The 26,336-nt window shown below is 46.6% G+C and overlaps 7 protein-coding genes and 1 pseudogene across 8 annotated transcripts in view; 3 read left to right on the top strand and 5 right to left on the bottom strand.

The window, feature by feature from the left end:
• The window catches only part of LOC134339649 (late histone H2A.2.2-like), a 410,959-nt gene that overhangs the window by 224,007 nt on the left and 160,616 nt on the right, over positions 1-26,336 (bottom strand). The window lies entirely within an intron of this gene.
• Positions 734-2,684, top strand: LOC134339665 (histone H2B 1/2-like). Its single transcript, XM_063036365.1, has one exon. It carries the CDS (start codon positions 1,675-1,677, stop codon positions 2,047-2,049), a length of 375 nt encoding a protein of 124 aa, XP_062892435.1. The 5' UTR covers positions 734-1,674; the 3' UTR covers positions 2,050-2,684.
• On the top strand, positions 2,677-26,336 carry LOC134339647 (late histone H2A.2.2-like). The gene is made up of 2 exons (XM_063036340.1): positions 2,677-3,357; positions 23,897-26,336. The coding sequence occupies exons 1-2, from the start codon at positions 2,853-2,855 to the stop codon at positions 23,917-23,919; spliced, it is 528 nt and encodes a 175-aa protein (XP_062892410.1). The 5' UTR covers positions 2,677-2,852; the 3' UTR covers positions 23,920-26,336.
• Positions 12,475-17,417, bottom strand: LOC134339658 (histone H2A). Its single transcript, XM_063036356.1, has 2 exons — positions 17,021-17,417; positions 12,475-12,539 (listed from the first exon to the last, which is right to left on the bottom strand). Exon 1 carries the CDS (start codon positions 17,408-17,410, stop codon positions 17,027-17,029), a length of 384 nt encoding a protein of 127 aa, XP_062892426.1. The 5' UTR covers positions 17,411-17,417; the 3' UTR covers positions 12,475-12,539; positions 17,021-17,026.
• LOC134339545 (histone H1-like) lies at positions 12,973-14,168 on the top strand. The gene has a single exon (XM_063036158.1). It carries the CDS (start codon positions 12,997-12,999, stop codon positions 13,645-13,647), a length of 651 nt encoding a protein of 216 aa, XP_062892228.1. The 5' UTR covers positions 12,973-12,996; the 3' UTR covers positions 13,648-14,168.
• LOC134339655 (histone H3) lies at positions 14,203-15,032 on the bottom strand. Its single transcript, XM_063036353.1, has one exon. It carries the CDS (start codon positions 14,968-14,970, stop codon positions 14,560-14,562), a length of 411 nt encoding a protein of 136 aa, XP_062892423.1. The 5' UTR covers positions 14,971-15,032; the 3' UTR covers positions 14,203-14,559.
• LOC134339681 (uncharacterized) overlaps positions 15,253-26,336 on the bottom strand; it is a 34,530-nt pseudogene continuing 23,446 nt past the window's right edge.
• LOC134339679 (histone H2B 1/2-like) lies at positions 21,385-21,771 on the bottom strand. Its single transcript, XM_063036378.1, has one exon. It carries the CDS (start codon positions 21,757-21,759, stop codon positions 21,385-21,387), a length of 375 nt encoding a protein of 124 aa, XP_062892448.1. The 5' UTR covers positions 21,760-21,771.

Raw genomic sequence — 26,336 nt, 5'->3', positions numbered from 1 at the left:
AAAGTCCATTCAGATTAGTACAACGTAACCAGATGCATCATCACTGAGATAGCAATGTACAGCATTGTGTCACAAACAAGAGAAAGTCTGCAGATGCTGGAAATCCAAGCCACACACACAAAATACTGAACAAACTCAGCGGGTCAGGCAGCATCAATAGAAAAAAAAACACAGCCAATGTTTTGGGCAAAACCCTTCAGCAGGACTTAAGGAGAAAATGGGAGGAGTAGATTTAAAAGGTGGGGTAGGGGTGAGAAAAATAAGGTGAGTGAAACCTGTAAGGGGACGGATGAAGTAAAGAGCTGGGAAGTTGATTAGTGGAAGAGACAGGAGGCCATGGAAGAAAGAAAAGGGGGGAGGAGCACCAGAGGGAGATGGTGGGTGGGCAAGATGATGGAAAATGGTGAAGGTGGGGACAGTGGGAGGCATTACCAGAAATGCGAGAGTTCGATGTTCATGCCCTCAGGTTGGAATCTACCCAGATGGAATGTAAAGTGTTGTTCCTCCAACAAATGTATGGCCACATCGCATTGGATGATATTGTTTAAAAAGTTAAAAAGAATTCAATTGTGAGGATGAATCTAAAGAACTTATATACACTTACACATGAGAGACTGGGAGACACAGTGCTAAGTATCAACTCCCACACTGTACTGGAGACTGACGGTACAGGATGAACGCCACACTCTCACACTGTGTCAGAGACTGACAGGTACAGGATGAACCCCACACTCTCACACTGTACCGGAGACTGATGGGTACAGGATGAACGCCACACTCTCACACTGTACCGGAGACTGACGGGTACAGGATGAACCCCACACTGTACCGGAGACTGACGGGTACAGGATGAACGCCACACTCTCACACTGTACCGGAGACTGACAGGTACAGAATGAACCCCACACGCTCACACTGTACCAGAGACTGACAGGTACAGAATGAACCCCACACTCTCACACTGTACCGGAGACTGACGGGTACAGAATGAACTCCTCACGCTGTACAAGTACAGACATTACGTACTTTAACAAACCTGAACAACGCTCCTCTCCACCTCAAGACAGCACCACTTTGATCAATTTACACTGCAATGGACTGTCTTGAGATTCAAGTTCTCTTCTCTTTTTACAATTTTGTACAGCAAGTTTAGTTCTTGTGAGCGCTGTATCGTGGATACTATGTGTTTATGATGCTGCTGCAGTAAATTTATCTTTCACCTGGTCCATTTGACCTTCGGTCTCCTGCTGTCCTGTTTCATTACAGAAAAGTCTCATATTATCAACTGTGTGTTTTTCTCATTCCATCTGCTTTTCTAGCAGATACTATGGGCCAGATGGCCGAATACTGCCGCTGTAGTTGGTCCATTTTGTACTTTAGATTTCCTTCCTGCCGAATTACCCGGCAGCGGCAACTCACCAGATCAGCGACAATTCCCTGTCCACCGTGTTACCCAGTACGAACACTGAGTAGTGGAGAGGGAGTTCTGATTGGTTAAACGAATTTCTTCAGTTATCCAATCAACTGATTTTTCTGCAGGAATCGTTGTTTCAAATAGCCATTGAGAATCCTAGGCATCCCATCCCTCATTAGCATACACCTCTGGGCGCTGCCTATTTAATTCGTGCTCCGAGCCAATTTTACTGATTTCTGCTTCTGAAGCGGTCAGCTGAAATGCCTGAGACAGCGAAACCTGCTCCGAAGAAGGGAGCCAAGAAAGCTCTGCCCAAACCAGCGGGCAAGGCAGGGAAGAAGCGCAAAAGGCTGAGGAAGGAGAGTTACTCCATCTACATCTACAAAGTGATGAAGCAGGTTCACCCCGACACCGGCATCTCTTCCAAGGCCATGAGCATCATGAACTCATTCGTCAACGATATCTTCGAGCGCATCGGGGGCGAGGCTTCCCGCCTGGCCCATTACAACAAGCGGTCAACCATCACCTCACGGGAGATCCAGACCGCCGTGCGCCTGCTGCTGCCCGGGGAGCTGGCCAAGCACGCCGTGTCCGAAGGGACAAAGGCGGTGACCAAGTACACCAGCTCCAAGTAAAGCTCCCCAGTGCGATGATCGAAAACACAACGGCTCTTTTAAGAGCCACTCACGATTTCACTGAGAGAGTTGTACAAGTATTTCGGCAATACATGGCGCATATTTTATGTGTGGTGACTTTTACAAGAGCTAAAGTGCGGTTGGAATGCCCGGTTCATCTTCCCCGTATAATCCCGGTGTTTAACATTCCTAAAACGGAATTGTTACCTCCCCATCCCCATCAGTCCGTCACTGCCGGTTTACATGTCGAGCGGAGGTTTGCTGCCGTTGCTGTTTTAGCTGTGGGTTCAGGAGTTTATTAGTTACAGTTGAGTAACTTCTCTGAATCTCATTTCAATGCGAGGCCGGAACGACGACACGGTTCTTTCATAGAACAACTTTAAAAAAAAAATTGCAGACTAGACGCTGGTCACAGTTTGAGAAGAGCCGTTTGTCCATAACCTGATAACGTTTACACAATGACCGGCACCGGGCAGAAGCGGAGTATCACTTTTACTCGGTTCTTTTCCGAATTCAAAGATACAGTATTAGAGAATTGAGTTCCCAGACACTCCAATATCAACTACACTTGCATTAAATGTGTCCGATTTCAGTAAAAGGGAAATGCGAAGACACAGTTGTCAAACAGATCAGCAATGATTTAATTTCAGATTAAATTTGAACAATAGGTTTTTGTTTTGGCGGGCTTTTTCCATTTTTCAGTGTACTTTGGGGAGGAGACGGTTACTTTCCGCGCTTCTACCTTTACGGACTGCTGATTGGTGATTAAGGCAGTTCTTTGATTGGGACATTTCTCTTAACCAATGAGAATAAGTAAAATTACACCAATCACAAACATCAGTTTGCATTCTCAAAGAAGGTATAAAAAGGGCGAGTTGGGGCGGGGTGAACATTCTTTCATTCTCGGTGGAGCAGTTACTGTGACTGTGAAAATGTCTGGACGTGGAAAAGGCACCGCTGGCAAAGCTCGGTCCAAGGCCAAATCTCGGTCGTCTCGGGCTGGACTGCAGTTCCCGGTCGGCCGGGTTCACAGACTCCTAAGAAAGGGTAACTATGCTGAGCGGGTGGGTGCCGGAGCCCCGGTCTATCTGGCTGCTGTGCTCGAGTATCTGACAGCCGAAATCCTCGAATTGGCCGGCAATGCAGCCCGGGACAATAAGAAAACCCGCATCATCCCCCGACACCTGCAGCTGGCCGTCCGCAACGACGAGGAGCTGAACAAGCTGCTGGGAGGGGTGACTATCGCTCAGGGCGGTGTGTTACCCAATATCCAGGCCGTGCTGTTGCCCAAGAAAACCGGCGGTGCCAGTAAGTGAAGCGACGTAAGCTGAACCTATTTACCCAAAGGCTCTTTTCAGAGCCACTCACAGTGACTGTGGAAGGGCTGAGCAGCGGGTGATTTCCGTTCAGAGTATCTGGGCTGTGTATCTGTCACGGCCCCGACCGGAGCCATCCCTGGTAACGTTTTCTCCCCTTCCGTCGTGTTTCTTCCGCGAATTAAACCGGTATAAATCTGCACAGTACGCGGTCCGCTTCACCCTGACTCATTCCCCCTCTCTGCTGGCTGAATGGAGCTCTGTCCCCTTGCGGGGTGGGGAAATGAACTTCCAGAGTCAGCCCCCGGAGGGTGAATTTAATCTCCGATCATTGAACGATTCCGGTCTTCATGACCTGAAACCGTGTTGTCTGGGTTTCACATTGCGGGTTGACCCTGGACCGTTCCGGTATACAGCAGACAGGAACACCGCCTGCCGATCGCTTCATGAGCAATTCCCACCGCCTCACAGAACAATAATATTTGCAGCTTAACATTTATCTAGAAAAGTACATTTACCCTGTGGAACTGACAGTATTTACTAAAAATCTCGTCCACCTGGGTCTCTGAAATATAAATGAACATTTTGCAAAGAAAGGGTCAGTTTGGTCAGACCTCCCGAGACACGGCTCCCTCTGTGAGGCGGTGGGTCGCTCAGAGAACAGACTTTTGTTTGTGCCAGGGAGAAAAGGGAGGGGGTGGGTGGATCGACAAGGAGATTCAGTGCTGTCCTGACTCTAGTTGGAACTTCTAAACACTGATGGATAAAACCGGACACAGAATAAATTCTGCTCCACCAACCCTATTGCAATGCGGCGGTCCCAGTCCACATGATGGGGCAATCCCCAGGGATGTCTTCTCTAAGTACCACTGAGATGTTCTCTCCGTCTCTCTCTCCTCCACTCCATCGTACCTGTAGCATTTGTACTGTGAAACTTGAGTTGCCGGTCCTGCCCCTCCGACAACCATTTTCTGTTGGGGATAACCACACACTGCTCCAGTCCACCCAGCTGAAAATGGGGACGGGCAAATGCTGGGGGTTAACCTCGCGATAGACTGGCGACCTATGGGGTGGGGTGGGGGGTAGTCTCGTACTCTCAGTCGCTTTACGCCACAGAAACCGGCATAAGCACCGGCCTGATGGGCCACAAGGCTCGGGACAGACTTTAACTTTTAAATATAATATCCCAGTCTCATGCACGGATCCATGCCCAGGGGCCATCTGCTGTTCAGAGAACAAAGGACAGTACAGGAGTGGCCCTTTGGCCCTTCTCTACATATTCCTGTGTCTGTCTAAGATTTCCTTAAATACTCCTGCGCTCTCTGCCTCTGCCACCACCCCTGACAGTGCATTCCATGTCTCCATCAATCTGTTGTCTTCACTTTCTTCCTCTGAGCTTAAATACATCCCTTTTGTGAAAAATATTACTGGCTGTCTACACCAACTATGACCACAAAATTCCACAGGTTTCTATCAAATCTCTCCTGAGCCGACGCCACTTCAGAAGAAAAAGTTTCAGCATGTCGAGCCTCTCCTCAGCGCACACCTCCTCCAGACATCCTGTTCCAAACCCTCCACATGCTTCCTATAATGATGTGATCAGAACTGAACACTGTACTCTCAATGTGGCCTCACCAGCATTTTATAAACCTGTAACATCATGTCCTGGTGCTTGAACTCAATGCCTTGCCTGATGAAGGTAAACATGCCATACACCGACTTTACCTCCCTGTCAACCTGTGCTCCCAGTTTTAGGGAACCGATGTCTCTGAACCTCAATATCCTTCTCTTTGTCAACACTGTTAATGTTCCTACCATTAACTGTGCACACCCCTGATGTTGGATCTCCCAAAGTGCAGCCCTAGGTATCCTTTTCACCACAGCGAATGTATGGAATGCAATGGGATTATCTTCAATCCTACTTGCCGGAGATTTTTCATCACTGTTTCCAGCTCTCCGAATGTTCTTGAGTTCCCCTGTTTTTTAAGTATAGTCCTCAAACACCCTGTTTGATTCCAGCTTCCTGAGCCTTACTTATGCTTCTTCCTCCTCCTTGATTAAATTCTTGTCTCATCATCCAAGGTTCCTGAACCTTGCCATCCTTGACCCTCCCTCTTACTGGAACAAACTGACCCTGAAACACTGCACTGGTCCTTAAACAAACTCCAGGTCTGATGTGGATTTGACTCAAAATCCATCATTACATATTGCTGTGCCTGGCATCGAACTCAGCTTCAATCTCTCCATTCAGTGACTGGTGTTCTGTTTCACATCCCCCTGTCAATCTCGTTTCAACCCTCATAGGGAGCAGCAATTAACTTCATGATACTGACGCCCCCTCCAGTGAAGGTGCAAACTATCCATCTTGTACAGGTCACCCCAGCACCAGAAGAGGTTCCAATGTTCCGTAATCCTGAAACCCTGTCCCTGTATCAGCTCCTCAGCCACACAGTCATCTGCTCTCACTTTCTGTTTGTATCCCTAGTACCACAGGGCACTGGGAGTAAACTGGAGATTACAACATTTCAGGTTCTGCTCCATAACTTCTTCCCTCTCTATATTCACTGTGGGACATTGTCCCTTTTCTACCTGTCCATTAGTACTGACGTGAATCACCATCTCCAGCTGAATGATCACCGTCCCCCTGTTCTGTATCTGCTCTGAGATGTCCCTGACTCTCAGAGGATTTACAACTTTTAAAACCAACAAAAGGCAACGAGAAAAGTCATAAAGAGAGGAAAAATTAGGAATACGAAGGTAAGCGAGCTACTGGTATTAAAGAAGTTACCAGAAGTTACTTCAGATATAGAAAGTGTAAAAGAGAGGCAACAGTAGATATTGGTTCATTGGAAGTTGTTACTGGAGGGGTAGTAATGCGGTACAGGAAAATGGCAGACAAACTGAATAAGTATTGTGCATCGGTCTTCACTGGCGAAGTCATCAGCAGTCTGCTGGAAATTCGAGAGAATCAGGGGGCAGAAATGAGAGATTTTGCCTTTACTAGGGAGATGGTCCTTGGAAAACTGAAAGTTCTGAGGTTAGATAATTCACCTGGACCAGATTATCTACACCGGTGCTATGAAAGATGTGGCCGAAGAGATTGTGGCAGTTTTAGTAATGTTTTTTCCATAATCTCTGGATTCTGGTGTGGTTCCAGAGAACAGGAAAATTGCAAAGGTCATCCACTCTTAAAGAAGAGAGGGAAGCAGAAGAAAGCAAATCATAGGCCAGCTAGTCCGATCTCAGTGTTTGGGAAGATGATGGAGTCAATTGTCAAGGATATATTTTCGGGTACTTGGCAACACATGAAAAAATAGGCCAACATCAGCATGGTTTCCTTTAATCAGTCCTCACCAAAGACTTGTGTATCTGCAACACTTCTTCTCAGCTCTTGTACTCAGTGACATGAATGATGAAGGCTGGCAGATCAAACCCCATCTTCACCACCGTATCTAGCTGAGACGTCACTTTCAGTGAATTATACATTCACATGGACATTATTTATATAAATTACAAACAACAAAGGTCCCACCACCCAGTGGCACATCACTAGACAGACAGCTCCAGTCTGAGACACAACCTTCAACCATCAGCCTCTGCCTCCTGTCACAGAGGGAATTATGAAATCAATCAACTATCTCCCCAGATTCCGTTTTCTAGATCTAACCTTCCAGACTATAGTCAAAGGCCTGGCCAATGTCCATACAGACAACATCCACAGGCCTAACCTCATCTACGTCCTTGTGAAACTCCTCAAAGAGCTTCAAGAAATTTGCCTTGATTTCCCTTGCACAAAACTGTGCTGACTGTCTTGAATCAAACCAAATGTTGGTAGATCCCATTCTTCAGAAACCCCTACAACAAATTACAGAGTGATGGGCCTGTAGCTTCCACTACCCTTTTTAAACAATGGCACCGCATAAACCATCAGTCCTGAAGTCACAGGAGCAGGATTAGGCCTTTTGGCCCATTCAGTCTGTTCTGCCATTCCATCATATATCCCTCTCAACCCCATTCTCCTGCCTTCTACCCATAAACTTTGATACCCTTAATAATAATTAAAAATCTACTAACCTCTGCTTTAAATAAATCTACTGACTGCCTTTATGGCAGCCTGTGGAAATGAAATCCATTGATTCATCACCTTCTGACTGAAGAAATTACTCATCTCTATTCTAGAGGGGCATCTTTTATTGAGGGTGTGCTTTGGTTCTAGGTTCCTCTATTATTGGAAACATACTCTCACATCAACGCTATCTAGGCCGTTCACTATTCAATGTGTTTCTATAAGATTCTCCCTCATTCTTCTGGACTCCAGTGACTGCAGGCCCAGATCATCAAATGATTATTATATCCTAACTCTTTCAGTCCTGGGATCATTCTCGTGAATTTCCACTACAGCCTCTGCAATGCCAGCACATCCTTTCTTAGAGAAGTGACCCAACCCTGCTCATGATACTCCAAACGAGGTCTGACCAAAGCCTCAGCATTAGATCCTTGTTTTTATTTTCTAGTTCTCTTGAAATGCATGCAAATATTGCATTTGCCTTCCTCACTACCAACTCAATGTGTACATTAACCTTTAGGGAATCGTGCACGAAGACCCTTTGCACAACTGATTTCTGTTCTCTCCCTGATTAGAAAGAGCCTAGGCTGTTATTCCTCCTACCAGAGTACATGACCACACACTTCATTACACTGTATTTCATCTGGCACTTCCTTGTCCATTCTCCAAATCTGTCCAAGTGCTACTGCAGACTCCCTGCTTCCTCAACACTGCCTGCCTCTTCATATCATCCACAGTCTTGGCCTCAAAACTATCAATTCCACATTGCTCACCCTGTCCAATCATGTGCAACCTCAACTGGTGCCTGAGATGAAGCAAAATAATCTCTCCCCTGGCCTCCACAGTGTATTCTCCAGCTTCCCACAAAGTACGAGAATGTACCTGATCAGGCCCTGGAGATTGAACAACATTAAAGAATTTTTGCAATGGTGAAATAACTGTCAGAAATATTCATGGAAAGCCTCTCCTATTTCATTTGCCTCCACATAAGGGAATGATTCTGTGTCTAACTTACCTTTTCCTATGAATATACCAAGAAAATCTCTCGGATTTTGCTCACTTTGCCTTCTGAATCATGATATCCTCCTTTTACCCTCCTAACTTTTATTAGAGATTCTATCTCTAATAATATTCTCGAATAATTTCCCGAGCATTGATCCAAGACTCACCAATCTATAATTTGTTCTATTGCCTGAGGAACAACATGCCCTGGAATATCAGCATTCTCTTCTCTGATCTCACTATCCTCCATGACCACATTGATGAATACTGATGTGAAGCACTGGTTGAGTCCCTCGCACACTTCAGACATAAACCCATCCTCTGTGCTTGTGTTGTCGTACCCTCTCCACAGTGCCCCTTCTCACCAAAGTTATTTCTTCTTCCCGTTTCACACTTCTGATTCTCTCTCTAACTTCTCTCTTGCTTGTTTCATGTTGCCAGAGGCCTTCTCCAATTTCGACTTCTGAAATATTCCTTATTCTTCATTTTCTTTCAGTCTGAATTCATAACGTCTCTCACTATGCCCCTCTGCCAGACTTTACCATCCTTGTGTTTCCTCCTCATAGAAACAGTTCTGTCTGAACTCTGACCTGATTGCTCTTAAACATCATTTACATGTTCAATGTAGACAGTTGCAATTAATTGTACCCCAAATGACCACATTACCACCAGGTCCAGTCTGTCCTTATTTACTGTTCCCAAAATGAAACTTCTATTAATGGCCAGGCTCATTTCCCAATACAATGTTTTCTCTGACCCCCTTCCCGGGTTAGACTATCCACTTCTATGTTAAGTAACATCCCAGTATTCTTCTAACATATTTGGTGATATCTGAGCCCCTGACTCTAAGGGAGTCCCAGTCAATATTGGGGAAATTAGTCACCCAATACAACTACCCTGTTGCTTTTACATATTTCATTACCTGCTACATTTCTGTTCCTTTATCTCCTGCTGGCATTTGGGAGGCCTGTGATATAACCCCATCAGTGAATGCACCTCTCTTATCCTGAGCTCAATCCACATTGTCTCACTGGATGAAATCTCCAGTGTGTCCTCTTAGTCCCTCACCCACAATTGCATATAAAGGCTGATCTGCCATCAGCCTTCCTTGTATGTCAATCCCACTTCCCTGATTTTACAAAACATTTATCTTCCTTCTCTTTGAATCTTTTCAGTTATCCAGCCTCCCCATTCATCTCAGTTGGGGAATTCCAGTGTTTGTTATACAGTGTCTTTTTAATCATTTGTGGCCTTGTAGAACAGTGCAGGCGTGTACTATGGTTTCCTGCAGTCCACAGTTTTGAGTGCCACAGTCCCACACAGTCATCAGATTATGTAAAGGGAGAGGGAGTTTGAATGAAGAGAACATGAGCAGTTGGCACATTTTGCATGTCACAGTTCCCAAGGAAATGTTTGATTGCCCATAATTCGGAACGTGGCAAGATCCAATAAAAAGAAGTTAGACTTAACCAGAGCGGTCATTGTATGAGTGGGCCAGAATTGGAGTGGGGAGTTGAGGTTTCATCTCTTCTGAGAGATGTAGGCCATAGGTAGATATATTTTGATTTAATCTTTATTTCTTTTGTATTACACATTTAGAACAGAGGGGATGCCAGACAAGATACTTGTCTTGATGGAAGGAGACAGAGGGTGGTCATGGCAGCTTGTTATTCAGGTTGGAGGCCTCTGACCAGTGACAGTCACAGGGATCGGTGCTGGTACTGTCAGTTGTCATCTACATTAACAATTTCTCTGACACTGTAGTGACAGTGAGTTTGCAGATGACAGCAATGTTGGTGGTAGTGTGGACTGTGAAGATTGTGTGAGAGTACAATAGGATGGAGATTAACTGGGGAAGTCGGCCAAAGAATGGCAGAAGGATATTGACGTGGACAAGTTTGAGGTGTTGCATTATGAGAAGTTCAACCAGGGAAGGATCTGCACAGTAAATTCTTGTCCCTTGGAGAGTATTACAGAACAGAGGGTCCATGAAATACAGAAACATCATTCACTGAAAGTGACAACACAGGTAGTCAGGATGGTGAAGGTGGTGTTTGGCCTATTTGTCTTCATTGATCAGGGAATTGAGTAGAGAATTTGGGATGCCATATGACAGCTGTAAAAGTCAAAGTGAGACCAGGCTGTATTTTGCACAGTTCTGGTCATCCAGTTGCAGGAAGGATGTCATGAAGCTGGCAAGTGTGGAGGGAAGTTTGATGAGGATGTTACTGACACTGGAGGACTTTAATTATCAGCAGAAGCTGGACAGACTTGGACTCTCTTTCTCTCTACTGAGAGAGTAAGGAGCTGTCTGGTGACCGTCCAGAGGTTTACAAAATCAGTAGGTGAGCACTCTTTTTGTAGGGTAGGGAAGCCTAAATTTACATGGTAATTGTTTAAGGTGAAGGGGAAACATTTAAAAGCTACCTTATTGGTGGGGGATGTTGCATCTTTGATTAAGGAGACCAACACTGCAGGAATAAGAGGGGTTTTGATGAGGTCTTGTAAGTATAGGTTTTAAATAAAATGATGAATGATGATTTTGATGGGATTATACTGCCGGCCTCCCAATCAGCTCAGATATTGTGCAGCAGACATATTAGTAAATCACACAGAGGGGTAATGGGAACAAGCTTACAGCAGTTGGGCATTTCAACTTCCTCATATTACCTTGTATGAAAAGTTTCAGTCTCCAGGAGAAATTTGGCAGAAACAGGATCGGTTCATCCCTCAGCAGAAACAGTATTTAAAAGGGAGGATGAGGCAAACATCACTAACAACAGAAGACAAAGGCAGCATAAAAGAACTTGAGAGGGCAAAGAATATCATCAAATTTAATGGGAAGGTAAAGGATTATGAAACTTTAAAAACCAGAGCACAACTATAATAATAATATAAAGAAGTCAGATGAATTATGAAAGTAACTCGCCAATAATAGAAACAACATACGAAAAGATTTATTTTCAGATATATGAAGAGTAAAAGAGAGGCAAGAATGGACAAGGTTTTTGGTTTCCTATTCTCATCTTCGGACTCACACCCCTCCCTGATCCTCTTTTTACACGATTTAGTTTATTCTGTATTTCTTATTTTAACTGTTTATTTGTAGAAATTGCTCTGTACTGCTGTAGCAAAACAACGAAGTTAATGACATATGTCCGTGATAATGAACATGATTTTGAATTTGATACTAATCACCTTCACTGATCAATGCCAGTGCACAAAAGTTTTATTAATGAGTTGGAGTAACTTCCCTCAACTTTACTTGGAAGGATGTCGCGGATTACAGGGTGCTGGTGATCACTTAGGGAAGAGTGCGAAGTGTGGCAAATGCATTTCAATACAGATAAGTGTGAGGCGGTGCATATTGGAAAGTCAAACCAGTGTAGAACTTACACTATGAATGATCGGTCATTGGGGAGTGGAATGGGCCGGACAGATTTAGGGGTAAAGTGAACACACAGTTCATTGAAAGTTGTGTCACTGGTAGACAGGGTGGTGAAGAACGGGGTTTAACATGCTGGCGTTCATTAGTCGGGGATAGAGTATATCAGTTGTGACATTATGTCACAGTTGTGTAAATGACTGGAGGCCACACTTGCCGATTTGTATACAGCTCCTGTCACCATTATAGGAAACGTGGTTAAACTGGGGAAAGTGTAGAAAAGATTTCCAAGGTATATTTCCCGGACCCGAGGATCTCAGTTACACAGTCAGTTTGGCCAGACAATGTCCTTTGTCCTTTATTCCTTGGAATCAGAATCAGATTTATCACCGTGTTATATGACAAGGAACCTGTCGTTTTATTTTGATAGCAGTACAGGCCTCTGAAGGTGCAGACGTGAACATTGTGTCAGCATAACGCCAAGAGATTCTGGGAAAGGCGAACAACGCGGCCAAAATGCTTGAGGAACCCAGCAAGTCAGGCAGCATATCCTACCAGAGTCCTGATGAAGGGTCTCGGCCCGAAATGTCCACTGTTTATTCTCACCATTGATGCTGCCTGTCTTGCTGATGCAGAGAGAGTGTTTTAAAGCGGCGGGCGGATTAGACGAGTATCACTGTGTTTGTGGGCCCGAACACATCGCCGGATTTCCCAGCGCCTCCTGTACAAAATGAAAAGATTTCTCTGTTACGGGATGGTCCCACTCCCCAGCTCAGTCCCGAAGCGGGAATTAACCGCAAAGTTTTAGTTCGTTTCAAAATTTCAGCCGAAAAGCAGAGAACAGGTCAACAAAATGGAAAGAGATCGCGGGCAGTGCAGTAATCAAATGGGTTAAAATAGAAAGTGCTGCCTTTAATCCCGATTAAACTCTCTTTCCAGCGAACTTTGCGGCCTCAGTGACGGACAGGGACCAGTCTGAGTCTCCGGAGTGTCCGATTTTAATTGGAATCGGAGAGTTTTTGACGAGAGAGAAACACAGAAAAATAAAGTCTCTGGGAGCTGACAGCGGGATGTCTCCGCCCCGTCCGCTCGCTGCCTTTAAAATGCTCTGTATCGCCGCCTTTCGCTTCAGTTCTCATTCAGTCTGATTGTGAGAAGCATTTTCCAGAGTCGCCGACATGACCGAGACAGCACCCGCCGAAACGGCTCCTCCAGCCGCACCCGCCGCCGCAAAGAAGACTCCCAAGAAGAAGGCGGCCGGCCGGAGCAAACCAGCCGGTCCCAAACTGGGCGAACAAATCGATAAGATTGTGGCGGATTGTCGCGATAGGAAGGGGATGTCCGCTGTGGCCATCATGAAGGCTCTGACCAGCAGCGGTGTCGATGTGGGGAAACGTCGCGCCCAGATCAGGATGTGCATCAAGAAGAGAGTGGAAAGCGGCTCCTTGGTTCAGACCAAGGGCGCGGGTCTTTCGGGATCCTTTAAATCCGGTCAAGGAAAAAGCTCCGTGAAAGCGGTGAAGAAAGGGAACAAGCCATCGGTAAAGAAATCCGCCATCAAGAAATCTCCCAGCAAGAAGTCTGGCGCCAAGAACCCAGCGGCTAAGAAAGCGGCAACTAAGAAACCAGCGGCTAAAAAACTAGCAACTAAGAAACCAGCGGCTAAAAAACTAGCAACTAAGAAACCAGCAGCTAAAAAACTAGCAACTAAGAAACCAGCGGCTAAAAAGGCGACAGCGAAGAAACCAGCGGCGTCGAAGCCAAAGAGCCCCAAGAAACTCGCAGCCCCGAAGAAGGCGGCGGCCAAGAAGACAGCAGGCAAAAAGTGAATTCAGATATACCGTTTGTAAGTGTTTGAACCCAACGGCTCTTCTCAGAGCCACCCACATCTCAGAAAAGAGCTGATCATGAATTTTGTAATTCCCGCTGCGGGTCCGACTGAGTTTTGCGGGGGAACTTCTCGCATAAAACCCGATATTCCCGGTACCTCTCTGACATTCAGAGCGGCCGTGACGTCCCAGATTTGAAGTGAAACACTGTGTTTCACTCGGGCTGTGTGTGAGTGAGAGAGAGTGAGACCGGTGGAGTGGTCTGCAGGCCCAGTTCCTTCTCCCGCTCCAGGAGGGCGTGACTGAGATTCCGCACCTCGCATCCCAAGGCCCGATTCAGCTGAGTTGATTGGGAACTGCTGAATCCTATGTGAGAGGGGAGGGGGCGTCTTGAGAGAGGGATCTGTCTCTGAGGATGGACTTCAGGGGGAAGATATATGATAAACTACCCGGCGACTTTGCCAACTGACCTTCAATCAGGTACCAGCTACAAAAGTTTATTTACATAACATTTACAAGAATAAAATCAAAAATATATAATTACTGCTCTCGGAAGTCGCCCATTTGTACCCATCGCGACCGCATGCTCCCACTCCAAGGACAGCCGGGCATGTCCAAAGCAAACAAAACGGAACAGCCGAACCAGCGGTACATAGCAGGTTTGTGGGAGAAGTGAAGGGCCAGGTGAGACCCTGACGGAGGGAGCGCGTTCATCTCCTGTCTCTTGCTGAATTAACCTGACGGCACAGAACAGCTGACGATCGCGGTCAGTTAATGCAAAACCGAACAACCCCATCAGGAGGGCAGATCACCACTACAATAATACAATGATCAGCAAGCGACAGGCCTTTCCTTTGCTGTGGTTGTGGCTCTTAAAAGAGCCTTTTCTTCTGCTTGGTGTGGAGGCCGGGTTTAGGCGCGCTCTCCGCGGATTCGGCGGGCCAACTGGATGTCCTTGGGCATGATGGTGACTCGCTTGGCGTGGATGGCACACAGGTTAGTGTCCTCAAACAGCCCGACCAGGTAAGCCTCGCTAGCCTCCTGCAGGGCCATGACGGCCGAGCTCTGGAAGCGCAGATCGGTTTTGAAGTCCTGAGCGATCTCCCGCACCAGGCGTTGGAAGGGAAGTTTGCGGATGAGCAGCTCGGTGGATTTCTGGTAGCGCCGGATCTCCCGCAGAGCCACGGTGCCGGGCCGGTAGCGGTGAGGTTTCTTCACTCCGCCGGTGGCTGGAGCGCTCTTCCGCGCCGCTTTGGTCGCCAACTGTTTGCGAGGAGCTTTCCCTCCGGTCGATTTACGCGCTGTCTGCTTGGTCCGGGCCATTCTCCTTCAGAACCGAGAACACAGGCTGAAATACAGGAACAAGATAGACGAAACGCGCTCCGGGACAGGATTTTATACTGTTGGAAAGGGTCTTTCCATCAACTCTGATTGGTTGAACCAGGTGTCTATTAAGGTTCCTTACTGCGATTGGTTAATTCATTTCCTGTAGGCTGGCGGCAAGTAACAATTTATGACAAAATAGGAAACTGTTGACTGGCGGTTGGACTTCATTCCTGCAGAGTGATTGGCGCAGAATTAATTTCAAATCGCCCGCCAATTTCAGAGCAGCCAGCAACTGCCTGATTATTTTTATTTACAATTAATTCTATCACGGATTATACAATTTCAGTTTCATTTAATATCTAATTTCCTCAGTTAAGATTTAAATGCACAACTACGGAATCGTTGTCTAAACGAGTGAACTAATTTCTGTTCGAAACTGATAGAGGATTAAGATCGATCCTAATGCAGGTTTTGCGGTAGTCACTGACTGGAAAGGCAGAATTGTAGTATTGTTTCAAGCGGAACCGATCATTCTGTTTCAAATGCAACTGAGCTGAGTATAAATTTTTTAAAAGTATCCAGAAGTCTGTGGATACGGCTCCGTCTGTGAGGCGGTGGGTGGCTCTTAGAAGAACCTTTGTTTTGTGCTCGGGAGGAGGTGGGAGTTTTTCAGCCGCCGAAGCCATAGAGAGTGCGGCCCTGGCGTTTCAGAGCGTACACCACATCCATGGCAGTGACCGTCTTGCGCTTGGCGTGTTCAGTGTAGGTGACCGCATCCCGGATCACATTCTCCAGGAAAACCTTCAGCACCCCGCGGGTCTCCTCGTAGATCAGACCCGAGATCCGCTTGACGCCGCCACGGCGAGCCAGACGGCGGATGGCCGGTTTGGTGATGCCCTGGATGTTATCACGGAGCACTTTACGGTGTCGCTTGGCTCCGCCTTTGCCCAGTCCTTTGCCTCCTTTCCCTCTGCCAGACATGATGCTGCTTCACTCAGGTCGCTGCTCACTGACAGACTGCCTGCTGCTGTCTCCATTTATACACAGCGCCCCGACCTGCCCGAGAAACGCGCAGAGAGACAGAGGCGGGGAGGGGAGGAGACAGAGTCAGAGTGATGGACAGAGCCGAGAGCGGCCTCTCATCGTCCTGCTCTGCCTTCACTTTACCACAACCGCCAATTTCCAACGATTCATCCGACACAAAGCGCTCCAGTGAAAAACAAAACTCCCTCACACACCACATACATACTGGGAGATTTCTGGGAATTTGTTGATTCTCCTGCTTTAAATTATAGGAAGTGCTTTTCCAAGCAAATCCCCGAGGACAGAACCAAAGTAATTAAACAGGGCAACACTGAAGCTCTTTGTGGGAAATCAGACTCGACAAGTGACGGGTCCTTCGGTGCTGGAGACCTCGATCCACCCACCCACCCCCTCCCAGGCACAACCCAAAGTCTGTTCTCAGAGCGACCCTCTCGGGAGTTCTGACCAACCTCTTTCGCAAAATATTCATTTATATTTCAGAGACCTGGGTGGACGAGATTTCCAGTAAATACTGTCAGTTCCACAGGGTAAATGCACTTTTATAGATAACTGTAAATATTATTGTTCTGTGAGGCGGTGGGAATTCTCATGAGGCAACGAATAGGTGATGTTCCCACCTGCTGCACACCGGAACGGTCCCGGGTCAACCCGCAATGTCAAACCCAGACAACGCGGATTTAGGTCATGAAGAGCGGAGTCGTTCAATGATCGGAGATTAAATTCTCTGTCCGGGGGCTGACTCTGGAAATTAATTTCACGACACCTGGCCTAGTGAACCCGCTGACTCTCCGCAAGGGGAGAGAGCTCCATTGCGCCGGCAGAGAGGGGAAATGAGTCAGGACCGAAGCGGACCGATTTCTGTGCAGATATATATCGGTTTACTTCGCGGAAGAAACGTGACGGACATTGAACTATCGTGACTGAACTATCACCCGCTGCTCAGCCCTTCCACAGACACTGAGTGGCTCTGAAAAGAGCCTTTGGGTAAATGGGTTCAGCTTACGTCGCTTCACTTACTGGCACCGCCGGTTTTCTTGGGCAACAGCACAGCCTGGATATTGGGTAACACACCGCCCTGAGCGATAGTCACCCCTCCCAGCAGCTTGTTGAGCTCCTCGTCGTTGCGGACGGCCAGCTGCAGGTGTCGGGGGTTGATGCGGGTTTTCTTATTGTCCCGGGCCGCGTTGCCGGCCAATTCGAGGATTTCGGCTGTCAGATACTCGAGCACAGCAGCCAGATAGACCGGGGCTCCGGCACCCACCCGCTCAGCATAGTTGCCCTTTCTTAGGAGTCTGTGAACCCGGCCGACCGGGAACTGCAGTCCAGCCCGAGACGACCGAGATTTGGCCTTGGACCGAGCTTTGCCAGCGGTGCCTTTTCCACGTCCAGACATTTTCACAGTCACAGTAACTATTCCACCGAGAATGAAAGAATGTTCACCCCGCCCGAACTCGCCCTTTTTATACCTTCTTTGAGAATGCAAACTGATATTTGTGATTGGTGTAAATTTACTTATGCTCATTGGTGAAGAGAAAAGTCCCAATCGAAGAACTGCCTTAATCACCAATCAGCAGTCCGTAAAGACAGAAGCGCGGAAAGTAACCGTCTCCTCCCCAAAGTACACTGAAATTTCGAAAAAGCCCGCCAAAAAAATAAATCTCTTGTTCAAATTTAATCAGAAATTAAATAATTGCTGATCTGTTTGACGATTGAGTGTTCGTACTTCCCCGTTACTGAAACCGGGCACATTTAATGCAAGTGTAGTTGATATTGAAATGTCTGGGAACTCAATTCTCTAATTTCTTTCAACCCGTAACGGAACCGAGTAAAACTGAATCTCAGCTTCTGCCCGGTGCCGGTCATTGTGTAAACGTTATCAGGTTATGGACAAACGGCTCTTCTCAAACTGTGACCAGCGGCTAATCTGCAATTTAAAAATGTTCTATGAAACAATCATGAACTCGTTCAGGCCTCGCATTGAAATAATACAACAGAGGGATGGGAACCAGTGCAGAGAGACAGAGGGGTGTAAAGTGAGCGTAGAAGCAAAAAGTACAAAGGGGAAAAGTAAAAGTGGCAGGCCGACAAATCCAGGGCAAGCATTAAAAAGGGCTAAGAGAGTTGTAAAAGAGTGCCTGAAGGCTTTATGTGTCAATGCAAGGAGCATTCGTAATAAGGTGGATGAATTGAAAGTGCAGATTGTTATTAATGATTATGATATAGTTGGGATCACAGAGACATGGCTCCAGGGTGACCAGGGATGGGAGCTCAACGTTCAGGGATATTCAATATTCAGGAGGGATAGACACGAAGGAAGGGGAGGTGGGGTGGCGTTGCTGGTTAAAAAAGAGATTAACGCAATAGAAAGGAAGGACATAAGCCGGGAAGATGTGGAATCGATATGGGTAGAGCTGCGTAACACTAAGGGACAGAAGACGCTGGTGGGAGTTGTGTACAGGCCACCTAACAGTAGTAGTGAGGTCGGAGATGGTATTAAACAGGAAATTAGAAATGTGTGCAATAAAGGAACAGCAGTTATAATGGGTGACTTCAATCTACATGTAGACTGGGTGAACCAAATTGGTAAAGGTGCTGAGGAAGAGGATTTCTTGGAATGTATGCGGGATGGTTTTTTGAACCAACATGTCGAGGAACCGACTAGAGAGCAGGCTATTCTGGACTGGGTTTTGAGCAATGAGGAAGGGTTAATTAGCGATCTTGTCGTGAGAGGCCTCTTGGGTAAGAGTGACCATAATATGGTGGAATTCTTCATTAACATGGAGAGTGACGTAGTTAATTCAGAAACAAAGGTTCTGAACTTAAAGAGGGGTAACTTTGAAGGTATGAGACATGAATTAGCTAAGATAGACTGGCAAATGACACTTCAAGGATTGACGGTGGATATGCAATGGCAGGCATTTAAAGGTTGCATGGATGAACTACAACAATTGTTCATCCCAGTTTGGCAAAAGAATAAATCAAGGAAGGTAGTGCACCCGTGGCTGACAAGAGAAATTAGGGATAGTATCAATTCCAAAGAAGTAGCATACAAATTAGCCAGAGAAAGTGGCTCACCTGAGGACTGGGAGAAATTCAGAGTTCAGCAGAGGAGGACAAAGGGCTTAATTAGGAAGGGGAAAAAAGATTATGAGAGAAAACTGGCAGAGAACATAAAAACGGACTGTAAAAGCTTTTATAGATATGTAAAAAGGAAAAGACTGATAAAGACAAATGTAGGTCCCCTGCAAACAGAAACAGGTGAATTGATTATGGGGAGCAAGGACATGGCAGACCAATTGAATAATTACTTTGGTTCTGTCTTCACTAAGGAGGACATAAATAATCTTCCAGAAATAGTAAGGGACAGAGGGTCCAGTGAGATGGAGGAACTGAGCGAAATACATGTTAGTAGGGAAGTGGTGTTAGGTAAATTGAAGGGATTGAAGGCAGATAAATCCCCAGGGCCAGATGGTCTGCATCCCAGAGTGCTTAAGGAAGTGGCCCAAGAAATAGTGGATGCATTAGTGATAATTTTTCAAAACTCGTTAGATTCTGGACTAGTTCCTGAGGATTGGAGGGTGGCTAATGTAACCCCACTTTTTAAAAAAGGAGGGAGAGAGAAACCGGGGAATTATAGGCCGGTTAGCCTAACGTCGGTGGTGGGGAAACTGCTGGAGACAGTTATCAAGGATGTGATAACAGCACATTTGGAAAGCGGTGAAATGATCGGACAAAGTCAGCATGGATTTGTGAAAGGAAAATCATGTCTGACGAATCTCATAGAATTTTTTGAGGATGTAACTAGTAGAGTGGATAGGGGAGAACCAGTGGATGTGGTATATTTGGATTTTCAAAAGGCTTTTGACAAGGTCCCACATAGGAGATTAGTGTGCAAACTTAAAGCACACGGTATTGGGGGTAAGGTATTGGTGTGGGTGGAGAATTGGTTAGCAGACAGGAAGCAAAGAGTGGGAATAAACGGGACCTTTTCAGAATGGCAGGCGGTGACTAGTGGGGTACCGCAAGGCTCAGTGCTGGGACCCCAGTTGTTTACAATATATATTAATGACTTGGATGAGGGAATTAAATGCAGCATCTCCAAGTTTGCGGATGACACGAAGCTGGGTGGCAGTGTTAGCAGTGAGGAGGATGCTAAGAGGATGCAGGGTGACTTGGATAGGTTGGGTGAGTGGGCAAACTCATGGCAGATGCAATTTAATGTGGATAAATGTGAAGTTATCCACTTTGGTGGCAAAAATAGGAAAACAGATTATTATCTGAATGGTGGCCGATTAGGAAAAGGGGAGGTGCAACGAGACCTGGGTGTCATTATACACCAGTCATTGAAAGTGGGCATGCAGGTACAGCAGGCGGTGAAAAAGGCGAACTGTATGCTGGCATTTATAGCGAGAGGATTCGAGTACAGGAGCAGGGAGGTACTACTGCAGTTGTACAAGGCCTTGGTGAGACCACACCTGGAGTATTGTGTGCAGTTTTGGTCCCCTAATCTGAGGAAAGACATCTTTGCCATAGAGGGAGTACAAAGAAGGTTCACCAGATTGATTCCTGGGATGGCAGGTCTTTCATATGAAGAAAGACTGGATGAACTGGGCTTGTACTCGTTGGAATTTAGAAGATTGAGGGGGGATCTGATTGAAACGTATAAGATCCTAAAGGGATTGGACAGGCTAGATGCAGGAAGATTGTTCCCGATGTTGGGGAGGTCTAGAACGAGGGGTCACAGTTTGAGGATAGAGGGGAAGCCTTTTAGGACCGAGGTTAGGAAAAACTTCTTCACACAGAGAGTGGTGAATCTGTGGAATTCTCTGCCACAGCAAACTGTTGAGGCCAGTTCATTAGCTATGTTTAAAAGGAAGTTAGATATGGCCCTTGTGGCTACAGGGGTCAGGGGGTATGGAGGGAAGGCTGGGTTCTGAGTTGGATGATCAGCCATGATCATAATAAATGGCGGTGCAGGCTCGAAGGGCCGAATGGCCTACTCCTGCACCTATTTTCTATGTTTCTATGTAATATTCAGAGAAGTTACCCAACTGTAACTAATAAACTCCTGAACCCGCAGCTAAAACAGCAACGGCAGCAATCCTCCGCTCGACATGGATACCGGCAGGGGCGGACTGATGAGGATGTGAAGGTAACAAGTCCGTGTCAGTGCAGTGGGAGGAATGTAAAGCACCGGGATTATACGGAGATGAACCGGATCCTCCAACCCTACTTTAGCTCTTGTAAAAGACACCAGACGTAAAATGTGTGCAATTTAGTGTCTAAATTTTAGTACAACCCTCTCAGTGAAATTGTGAGTGGCTCTTAAAAGAGCCGTTGTGTTTTCGATCATCTCACTGGGGTGCTTCATTTGGAGCTGGTGTACTTGGTCACCGCCTTTGTCCCTTCGGACACGGCGTGCTTGGCCAGCTCCCCGGGCAGCAGCAGGCGCACGGCGGTCTGGATCTCCCGTGAGGTGATGGTTGACCGCTTGTTGTAATGGGCCAGGCGGGAAGCCTCGCCCCCGATTCGCACGAAGATATCGTTGACGAACGAGTTCATGATGCTCATGGCCTTGGAGGAGATGCCGGTGTCAGGGTGAACCTGCTTCATCACTTTGTAGATGTAGATGGAATAACTCTCCTTCCTCAGCCTCTTGCGCTTCTTCCCTGCCTTGCCCGCTGGTTTGGGCAGAGCTTTCTTGGCGCCCTTCTTCGGAGCGGATTTCGCTGGCTCAGGCATTTCTCACGTCGGTTTCAGACCCTGAATAAGCTGAACTGACTCGGAGCAGGAATTAAATAGGCAGCGCCCGGAACAGTATGCTAATGAGGGATGGGAGGCCTTGGATTCCCAATGGCTATTTGAAGATTCTATTCATACAGTAAAGTCACTTGATTGGTTATCTGAAGGCACACGCTAACCAATCAGAACTCTCTCTCGACAGCCCCGTGATTATTTGGGTGAAACTGCGGACTGGGAACTGGCGCTGATCCGGTGAGTTGCCGCTGCCGGTTAATTCCGCAGGAAGGAAATCTAACATACAAAATGGAGCATAAGGCACAGGAGCAGTATTCGGCATTTGGCTCATTGTGTCTGCTAGAAAAGCAGAAGGAATGAGTAAAACACACACACGATAATGTAAAACATTTATGTAATGAAACAGGGCAGCAGGACATCGAAGGTCCAATTGTCATCATGAGACCCATTTCTGTGTGAGGTTGAAAGTCGTTTATTGTCATTTGCAACTTGCTTGCAGCAGATTCATAGACACACAGTTTCAGAGACGCACCAGTCACAAAATAAAAACATACTCTACGGAATTACAAAGGGGTAACAGAATTTGAACAAGAGTCCATTGCAGTGTAAAGTGGTCAAAGTGATGCTGTACTGAGATGGTGATGAGGGTTGTCCAGGTTTGTTAAACAACAGAATGTCTGTACCCGTCAGTCTCTGGTACAGTGTGAGAGTGCGGGGTTCATTCTGTACCTGTCTGTCTCTGGTACAGTGTGAGAGTGTGGGGTTCATTCTGTACCTGTCTGTCTCTGGTACAGTGTGAGAGTGTGGGGATCATTCTGTACCCGTCAGTCTCTGGTACAGTGTGAGAGTGTGGGGATCATTCTGTACCTGTCAGTCTCTGGTACAGTGTGAGAGTGTGGGGATCATTCTGTACCTGTCAGTCTCTGGTACAGTGTGAGAGCGTGGGGTTCATTCTGTACCTGTCAGTCTCTGGTACAGTGTGAGAGCGTGGGGATCATTCTGTACCTGTCAGTCTCTGGTACAGTGTGAGAGCGTGGGGATCATTCTGTACCTGTCAGTCTCTGGTACAGTGTGAGAGCGTGGGGTTCATTCTGTACCTGTCAGTCTCTGGTACAGTGTGAGAGCGTGGGGATCATTCTGTACCTGTCAGTCTCTGGTACAGTGTGAGAGTGTGGGGATCATTCTGTACCTGTCAGTCTCTGGTACAGTGTGAGAGTGTGGGGTTCATTCTGTACCCGTCAGTCACTGGTACAGTGTGAGAGTGTGGGGTTCATTCTGTACTTGTCAGTCACTGGTACAGTGTGAGAGTGTGGGGCTCATTCTGTACCCGTCGTCTCTGGTACAGTGTGAGAGTGTGAAGTTCACTCTGTACTTGTCAGTCACTGGTACAGTGTGAGAGCGAGGGGATCATTCTGTACCCGTCAGTCTCTGATACAGTGTGGGAGTTGGACTTCACAATGTATCTTCCAATCTCTCATGCGGTGTAAATGTATAAAGTTCTTTCTGATTCATTCTTGCAATTGAACTCTTTGATTAAATGAAGTTTGCTTTTTAAATAAAATCATACAATGCGATGAGGCTACACTTAGCTTGGAAGAACAACATTTTCTGTCTGGGTATCTTCCAAACTGATAGCATGAACATTAAATTTTCAAACTTCTGGTAATGCTCCCCCCCCTCACCAATTCCCATCCCCTTTTCTTCTCTCATCTTGCCCACCCATCACCTCCCTCTTGTGCTCCTTCCCTCTTTCTTCCATGGCCTTCTCTCTCTTTCACCAATCAACTTTCCAGCTCTTTACTTCATTCCTCCCCTTTCAGGATTCACCCAGTACCTTGTTTTCTCTCACCCCTACCCCCACCTTTTAAATCTACTCCTCGTCTTTTCATCTCCAGTCTTGCTGAAGGGTTTTGGACCGAAACATTGACTATTGTTTTGTTATATAGATGCTGTACATCGGTATCTCAGGGATGATGTATCTGGTTACATTGTACAATCTAATGCACGTCAACTCTGGCAGGGGTTGCAGCCATTACTTCCTACAAAGCAAACCCAACATCATGAATGGCAGTGAGGCTTCACAACCAGGCCAGCTCAACCCCTTTTATGCTCACTTTCACAGGAAGAATAAAGCCACAGCTATGAGGATACGTGCAGCGTCTGATGACCCTGTGATCTCTGTCTTGGAGGCCGACATCAGGCTGTCTTTCAAGAGGCTGAACCCTCGCCGGGCAGCAGGGCCCGATGGAGAACCTGGTCAGGCTCTGAAACCTGTGCCTACCAACTGCTGGAAGTGGTCAAAGACATTTTCAATCCCTCACTGCTACAGTCAAAAGCTCTGACCTGCTTCAAAATGGCAACAACTGCTCCGGAACCCAAGAAGGTCAGTGTGAGCTGCCTTAACGACTATTGTCCAGTCGCACTCACATCTCCGGTTATGAAATGCTTTGAGAGGTTGGTCATGCCCGCCTGAACCCGGCCTTGGCACTAAACACAACAAAAGGCTCTTTTAGGAGCCACTATCATGGCAGAGTAAAGGGCTATCATCTGCCACACCACTATTTTGGTTCCCAACCCACTGATGAATCATTTCAATCCTCCTGCGACACATTAACAAATCTGCCCATATTTGACCCGGCTGGTTCAAGTGCAGCCTGTCCCACTTCTACAGGTCACCTCAGCCCCAGCAGAGATCCCAGTGGCTGGAACCCTGAACCTGTTCTCCTGTATCAGCTCCTCATCCTCACATCCACCTGCCCTGTCCTCCTGTTCCTGTCCTTACCAGCACTTGGCATCAGGAGTAATCCAGTGATTACAGATCTCCTTGTCTCCACCCTCCCCTGCTGTACATCAGAATCACAGACCTGGCTGCTGCTGCTCTCCTGAAAGGCCATGTCTCCTGTTCATCAATTCTCCAAGTCAATCTGCTTCACCAGTCCCATTAAATGGATTCACTTTCCCCTTCAAACCTCCCATGTCAGGTCTGTATCTGCTCTGCTCTCTGGACCATCCAGGATGTGCCCTCTTTTTATTATTACCATTGGAGAAGAGGTACAGCAACCTGAACACACACTTACTGTTTTAGGAACAGCTTCCTCCTCCCTACTATCTGATTTCCAAGTGGTCCATGAACACTGCCTAACATCAGCGTCACAAAATTGATTTGGTGGAAGGAGACAGAGGGTGGTCGTGGCAGCTTGTTATTCAGGTTGGAGGCCTCTGACCAGTGACATTCACAGGGATCGGTGCTGGTACTGTCATTTGTCATCTATGTCAACAATTTCTCTGACATTGTTGTTAAATTGATTAGTGAGTTTGCAGATGACAACAACATTGGTGGTAGAGTGGACAGTGAAGATTATCTGAGAGTACAATGGGATTCAGATGAACTGGGGAAGTCGGCCAAAGAATGGCGGAAGGATGTTGACATGGACAAGGATGAGGTGTTGCATTATGAGAAGTTCAACCAGGGAAGGATCTGCACAGTAAATTCTTGTCCCTTGGAGAGTATTACAGAACAGAGGGTCCATGAAATACAGAAACATCATTCACTGAAAGTGACAACACAGGTAGTCAGGATGGTGAAGGTGGTGTTTGTCCTATTTGTCTTCATTGGTCAGGGAATTGAGTACAGGATTTGGGATGTCATATGGCCACTGTAAACGTCAAAGTGAAACCACACTGTATTGTGCACAGTTCTAGTTGCAGGAAGGATGTCATGAAGCTTGTTTGAGACTACTAGACAGGTATATGGAGGAATTTAAGGTGGGGGCTTATATGGGAGGCAGGGTTTGAGGGTCGGCGCAACATTGTGGGCCGAAGGGCCTGTACTGTGCTGTACTATTCTATGTTCTATGTTCTAAGCTGGAAAGTGTGGAGGGAAGTTTAATGAGGATGTTACTGACACTGGAGGACTTTAATTATCAGCAGAAACTTGGATAGGCTGGGACTCTCTTTCTCTCCCTGGATGGTAAGAAACTGTGACCGTTCAGAGGTTTATAAAATCATCGGGTGACCAGTCTATGTGTGAAGGTAGGGGAGTGTAAAACTGCAGGATAATTGTTTAAGGTGAAGGGGAAACATTTAAAGTCTACCTGAGGGTCACAGTTTTGCCACACAGATGCTGGAGTACATATTGAACATGGAAGTTGTCAACAAGGACACAGTTATCATGCTTCAAAGACATTTCACTTCTCTGAGACTCAGATGTGGGGGGTGTTGCATCTTTGATTAAGGAGACCAACACTGCAGTAATAATTGAGGGTTTTGATGAGGTCTTGTAAGTAGAGGTTTTAAATAAAATGTAGTATGATGATTTTGATGCGATTATACTGCCAGTCTCCCGATAGGGTGAGATATTATGGACCAGACGTGTTGGTAAATTACACAGATCACACAGAGGGGTAATGGGAACAGGCTTACAGCAGTCGGGCATTTTGACTTCCCCAGTATTAACCAGATTACCTTTGTATGAAAAACTTGAGTTTCCAGGAGTAATTTTGCAGATGCAGGATCAGTTCATCCCTCAGCAAAAACAGTATTTGAAAGGGAGGATCAGGCAA

The sequence above is a fragment of the Mobula hypostoma genome, chromosome 30 (assembly GCF_963921235.1).
Source record: "Mobula hypostoma chromosome 30, sMobHyp1.1, whole genome shotgun sequence".
NCBI lineage: Eukaryota > Metazoa > Chordata > Chondrichthyes > Myliobatiformes > Myliobatidae > Mobula > Mobula hypostoma.
Note: the sequence above shows the minus strand (reverse complement) of the source record. Positions and strands in the feature narration are given on the sequence as shown.